The sequence below is a fragment of the Mastomys coucha genome, unplaced genomic scaffold (genome assembly GCF_008632895.1).
Source record: "Mastomys coucha isolate ucsf_1 unplaced genomic scaffold, UCSF_Mcou_1 pScaffold9, whole genome shotgun sequence".
NCBI classification, from domain to species: Eukaryota; Metazoa; Chordata; class Mammalia; order Rodentia; family Muridae; genus Mastomys; species Mastomys coucha.
The window spans coordinates 63,517,832-63,524,166 of record NW_022196915.1 but is presented as its reverse complement, the minus strand read 5'-3'; the positions used below and the strand labels follow the sequence as shown (position 1 = coordinate 63,524,166).

Sequence of the window (6,335 nt, the reverse complement as noted above, 5' to 3'; positions counted from 1 at the left end):
GGACAGGACAGGGACAGGGAGAGGTGGAGGTGGCTCACACCTTTAATGCCAGTACTTGGGAGGCAGAGGCAGGTGGGTGTCTGTGAGTTCAAACCCAGCCTGGTCTACAGAGCTAGTTCCAGGCAGCTTGGGGGCTGTTAGACAGAGAAACCCTGCCTCGAAACCCTGCCCCAACTGCAATCCCCAAATAAGACTTGCTGATATTGCTCAACTTAATATCCTAAAGGTGAGACTTCAGTATTTCATATGAGATGTGATCTAATCTTGTAGGCACGATGGGATAATGATATAGCATATAGATTGACATCCTATAATTAAAAAGATTTGATCTCAGACAACAAGTAATTTTGTACTTAAAATCTACTATAAAGAAAACAAAGCATAATCTCTATTCTATAAAAAGTCCCCAACTTTTCACAAAGTAAAGATGGCTCTGCCCTTAATTGTCATGATAAATGGTGCACTGGCTTTTCTGGTCTGCACGCTACTTTTTCTATTGATGCAATTTACTTCCTTTTTTTTTTTTTTTTTTTTTTTTTTTTTTTTGCCACCACAAATTTCCATTGTATCTATAAGAAGATCTAATGTGTTGTTATTTGTGATTACTTTTCTTTACAGCTGATATGGCATAAAAGTCTTTGGAGAAAAAAAAAAGTGCCTAACTGAAGAATGGCAGAAGCAGTCTTGATTGATCTCTCTGGTTTACAACTGAACTCTCAGAAAAACTGCCATGAGACGTTACTGAACACACTGGATGATATTCACTACCACCATGCTCCCAAGGCCAAGTTCCTTTGCATAATATGTTGCAGTGATGCCACCAAGGGGAAGGGTGGGGAATATGGCCTCTGTGAACTGGAAGCGGGAAATGGCTTTTCACGTCTCGCGGGAAAATTTGAGACTGTTAGCAATCCCAGCCTGGCTGCCTCTTTGTATACAATTAAACAAAAAATTGATGAAGAAAATCTGAGCCGTGTTAAGGTGATTGTCCCCGAGCACAGGAAACTGTTAATGAAGGCTTATGTTGACCAACTCTTCACCAAGGTGTATGAGTTTGAGTTTGAAGATTTACAGGTACCTTGGAGGGATAACCTCTTGAAACCATCCACTGGAATAAACGTGACCTCAAGTCACGAACTAGAAGACATCCAGAGTGAAATAGAAACATACTTGAAAGGCCTGCCAGTGCTGAAAGGGGACCTAACTATTGTCACATCTCCTCTGATCCCAGGTACCTTCCACGCTGTCCTTTGTATTACACTGAAAGCCCAGACTTTCTTCAGAAGTTCTCACTTCCCTTTTTTCCCCTCTCTGTTGACTCTTGTGAACTGCTCATCTTTTGCAACATGAGGGTTAATGACATGTGGGTCAGTGGCATCAAGGGATGACTTCATCAGAGCCGTCCCTAAAAAGCAAATTTGCACTATGCAAATTCAGTCTTATGGCAAATCTCCCAACACTCCTAAAAAATATTTTTTTTTCTGACCTGGAAAATCTTTTATGTAAGAAACGTTGAAACCCCAATCCTTTGGGCAAGTTAACAGAAGAGCAAAATTTCAAATAATCCTCCTTGGATAAGTAGTATTAATCGTGTGCTCTATGTTACTTATACCAGATGAAATGAAAGTACCCTGGGAAGACCAGCAGTCCCGTAGGGAGGTAAAACACACAGTAGTGTGACATCACATGGAGGTACAAAGGGCAGCCAGAGTTAGAAACCACATCAATTACTGCAGGCTGGAGTGGCCAGGGAGGGCCTGATGGAGAGGCTGTCTTCTGTACGCTGTTGTTTTAGTCTTTTGTAGAACATCCTTTGACTCTTTCCCACTTATCCTCAACAGACATCTTCCTACATGGGTTTACTACACGGACCGGTGGCATATCTTATATACCCACTCTCAGCTCACTCAATCTGTTCAGTAGTTCCAAACGAAGAGATCCCAAAGTAGTTGTTCAAGAAAATGTCCGTAGGTTGGCAAATGCTGCAGGATTTAATGCACAGAAATTTTATCCAATAAAGGTAAATTTTTGTTATCTATTTTGATCTTCTAAAATATTGGCATTTTCCACTCTCAGTGTATTTATATAACCCTTAAGCTATTTAACTTTTGCTTCCGGTGCCTTGTCTAACATTTTACGATGATGCTGAAATTATTTTTCTCTACTTTATATGTGTGTGCTCACATACATGTGTGCATGTATTTCATCTAGACCTCCTCAATTCCAGAAGTATAGTTAACTTTTGAGAGTGTATAAAACCACCGCGACCCTTCCAATTTAGAAGGAAGGTCCCCGAGTAATCAGGAAAAACTTTGGGCCCTAGCTTTTTAAGTGAAAAGCAGGGAGGATTGGGCCTAAGTGATGAGAAAAATCTGTTAAACAAGAATTCTAGGTAGAATTGAGTCTAATAAAAGGGGAAAAGGACCACTCATGTGGGACTTTCACATTTCTGCAAAGAAAGCGAAACTTGCTTTTTGGGAGAAGTTCGCAGAGCGAAGATTGACTTATCTCTGAAGGGGGATGGTCAAGCCTTCGAGTTTACTTCACTAGGAACCACTTCTGCAGAGAGTTATATTTGGCATGGATGGGAGCGGATGATCATGCCCTGATTACCTCATTTTGTGACCAGTTCTTGTAGAAAAGCTCGCATGTAAGATGTTTCGTTTTCAAGACATTTTGTCCTGTGTTTTGTGTTAGACTGATCACGCCAATGAAGTATGGGTTATGGGGAAGGAGGAGCCTGAATCTTATGATGGGATCGTCACAAATCAAAAAGGAGTAACACTCACAGCTCTTGGCGCCGACTGTATACCTATAGTCTTCGCAGATCCTGTGAGAAAAGCATGTGGTGTTGCTCACTCTGGTAGGTGGATTTAATCATTTAAGATGTTCTGAATTTGCAATACAGGCTGATTTATAGTTGTTTTCCTCATGGCCATAGATGCACGTTGCATTGCTTTGTGGTAGGATGAGGCCTGCAGTATCTTACTACAGAAACAGATATAAGGAGTATGCAACTCAAATTAGATGGATCAAACTAGAATTCCCTAAGTAGGTGGTATCTTGTGATATTCAGCAATCTATAGGTTTTAAGATTGTCAGTATTTCTAAGCAAGGATATTCTGTTAACATTTGGGGCAAGATAATCCTATAGTACAAATTAAATTAAATTATCTTTAGTTCTTGACGTTTTTAATGTGCATAATAACCATAGTCGTCGTATGCTTTTCAACATACTCTAGAGTGTGTCCGCCTCTGGCTAAGGATCCTCAAAGTCTGAGCACCAGGTACTAAGGAATGTTCAGCATGTTATAGAAAGGAATTCTCAGAGGTAAAGCAGCATGAGTAAAGGCAGGAAGAGAAAAACAAAACAAAAAACCGAGGCATACTTGTCTATATCCATGAGTGGAAAAATAGAATAAAGAGCCCACATGTTACAGATAACTTCACCTGTGGTTGAAAGCTTTTCAACAAAGGTGCCAAACCAGTTATCAATGAGGAAAGAATGGTGCCTTCAAGCAGTGGAGCAGGGAGAAGCAGACATCCACGTGCTAAAGAAGGATTCTGCCCTTACCAGACAGACCACTATTAGAAAATTAGGTCAGAATGGATCAGGGACTTAAGTTGTAAGAAGCAAAATTATAAAACCAACATTGTAAGTATTTATGTCTTTGGATTAGGTAATAGAGTTTTTAGGTCTCCAAAGAAGGGAAAAACAAGACCAAACAAACAAACAAACAAACAAAAAACCAAAAATTTAAAGGCAGGTAAACTGAACTTCATTAAAATTTAAAATGCTTATGCATCAAAGAATAATCAATGGAGTCCAGAGGCAGAAGTTTTTTTGCAAACCATTATATCTAATAAGGGGTTAATATCTAAACTAACACCTGAAATTACAGTAAAACAAGAGCTGGATTTAAAAATGGGTAAAGGGACTGGAGTGTAATTCTCTGGTAGAGTACTCGCTTGGCACTCATGATAGTCTGTTCAATCAATACCTTGCATCACATGGATCGGGTGTGGTGGCACATGCCTATAATCCCAGTACTCAGGAGGTTGAGGCAGGAAGATCAGAAGTTAAGGAATAGAATTTTTCCCCTAAAATGATTTGCAAATGGCTATGAAGCATAAGAAGAGTTAGTCAACATCATTCATAATTAAAGAAATGTAAGTCAAAACCACCATCTCATCATTCATCCATTAGGGTGATCTCTAAGACAAAACACCTCTCAGGAGGTGAGTGTGACCCAAGTGGAGAGTCACTATAGAGAGGTGTTCTGGGTACGGTGGCATTTGAGTCTCAGCTCTTGGGGGACAGAGGCAAGCAGATCTCTTGAGTTTGAGCTAGCCTGATCTACAGAGTGGATTCTGGCTACATAGTGAGACCCTGTCTCAACAACAACAAATATTGATTCCTTTAAAAGTTCAAAATAGAATTGGCATTTGATTTAGCAATTCTGATTCTGGGTCTGTGTCCAAAAGAATTCATGTCTACGTGTGCAGCACCCTGATTTATAAAGTCTGCAAAGTAGAAACAACGTGAATGCCCAGTGACAAATGAGTAAGTAGCAAAATGTGATGTGATGTGATGTGCTATATGTGGTACAGTGTTTTATCTTAAAAGGACAATGTGCCGGGCGGTGGTGGCACATACCTTTAATCCCAGCACTTGTGAGGCAGAGGCAGGCAGATTTCTGAGTTCTAGGCCAGCCTGGTCTACAGAGTGAGTTCCAGGACAGCCAAGGCTACACAGAGAAACCCTGTCTCAAAAAACAAAAAACAAAACAAAACAAAACAAAATAGACAATGCATTCTGACACACGCTGCAACATAGATGAACCTTCTAGTGTTCATGGTTGGTGCAATAAGGCAGTTGTAGGAAGACAAATTCAATATGATACCCCTCACATAACCAAATTCATAAACAACAGCAAAACATTTATAGGAAGGGAAAAATTATTTTGTTTGTGAATATAGTTTCAAATTTGCAAGATGAAAGAATTCTAGAAATTGAACACTGCAAATATTAATACTGAGTTGTGCACTGTCAGTAGTTTACATGTTACATTTCATGTGTTTCATTACCCTAGTCAATAGGAATAAGAGAGAAAAGGCTAAAAGGACATTATTCTTATGGAGACTAAACACCAATACCAACTTTCAAAAGAAACTCCCACTACTGTCCGTTCTGTAAGGTGTTCTGTATAGTTCATCTAATGTTCAAGCCAGCACTATAATGGAGTCAGTATTTTTGTGGCTCATCTATTATACCTGGACTTTGAATACATAAACCAGAGCTGTTAAATTTTTCACTGAAACATAACAGCAGTTGAAGTTCTACATTTTTAACTTCCCTTTTCTTTTCTTCCCACTTACCAGGCTGGAAAGGTACTTTGTTGGGTGTAGCTATGGCTACTGTGAATGCTATGATAGCAGAGTATGGCTGTAATGTGGAAAACATTATTGTTGTTCTGGGACCTTCCGTGGGATCTTGCTGCTTTACTCTTCCCAGAGAATCGGCAATCTCATTTCACAATCTTCATCCTTCATGTGTGAGACAGTTTGACTCACCAAGGCCCTATGTTGACATCCGAAAAGCCACCAGGTATGTTTGATTTCAATATGGTGCCAAAAGTTTGATTATTGCTTATTGTTTCTGAGGTGAAAATGACTGTAGGGAACAGTAAGTAACTCCCCACACAATTCAGGAAGTAAATTTTTAAGGAGCTGACATGCACACATGGAAAACCCCATTTTAAATGAGGCATCTGTTGTCACATTTGTATCACAGATAGTTTCCAGACCGTTTGAGGTAAATTCTAAGTTGATCTCTAACTTTGTCCAGAGTAGCTGATATATACTTTACTTCACAGCTATTGCTTGGGTCAACTCTCCTAAGTAAGAGAAACTATATGAAAGGTGATAGTTTGAAAGTAGTCTTATTGTCTAATTAACTAGAAAACACTAATTGTAAAATATTAGGAAGTATAAATATGTAGCTACTTGTATTTGTGGTCCTGTGCTTTTTGGATTTATGGATTTGCTCTCTAGTCTCTGTTGAAAATTGTCATTTCTATAAAAGGAAATAGGCGAGTGGAATTATGTTTGTATTCTAGTCAGCAAAACCATAACCAGACCCTGCCTCGTTTAACACATGAGTAGAAAGGATTCAGTAAGTTGGCATCCATTCTTAAATGTGACTTCTGAAATAAGTATCACCTAATTTTTATTCCTATTTATATCAGAATATTTATTAAGAAACTTTTCTGCCTGTATTCCAAACTTCTGGGCTAATAACCACTTATCAGAGAGTGCATACCATGTTTGTTCTT

General features: G+C 39.1%; 1 protein-coding gene across 2 annotated transcripts in view; it reads left to right on the top strand.

The window, feature by feature from the left end:
* Nucleotides 1-6,335, top strand: part of Lacc1 (laccase domain containing 1) — a 12,607-nt gene that overhangs the window by 723 nt on the left and 5,549 nt on the right. For both annotated transcript variants that reach the window (XM_031361390.1, XM_031361391.1), the window contains exons 2-5: nucleotides 619-1,231; nucleotides 1,842-2,020; nucleotides 2,698-2,863; nucleotides 5,383-5,608. In XM_031361390.1, coding sequence (XP_031217250.1) covers nucleotides 670-1,231; nucleotides 1,842-2,020; nucleotides 2,698-2,863; nucleotides 5,383-5,608 — 1,133 coding nt within the window. In that variant the 5' untranslated portion in view covers nucleotides 619-669. The remainder of the gene's footprint in view (nucleotides 1-618; nucleotides 1,232-1,841; nucleotides 2,021-2,697; nucleotides 2,864-5,382; nucleotides 5,609-6,335) is intronic.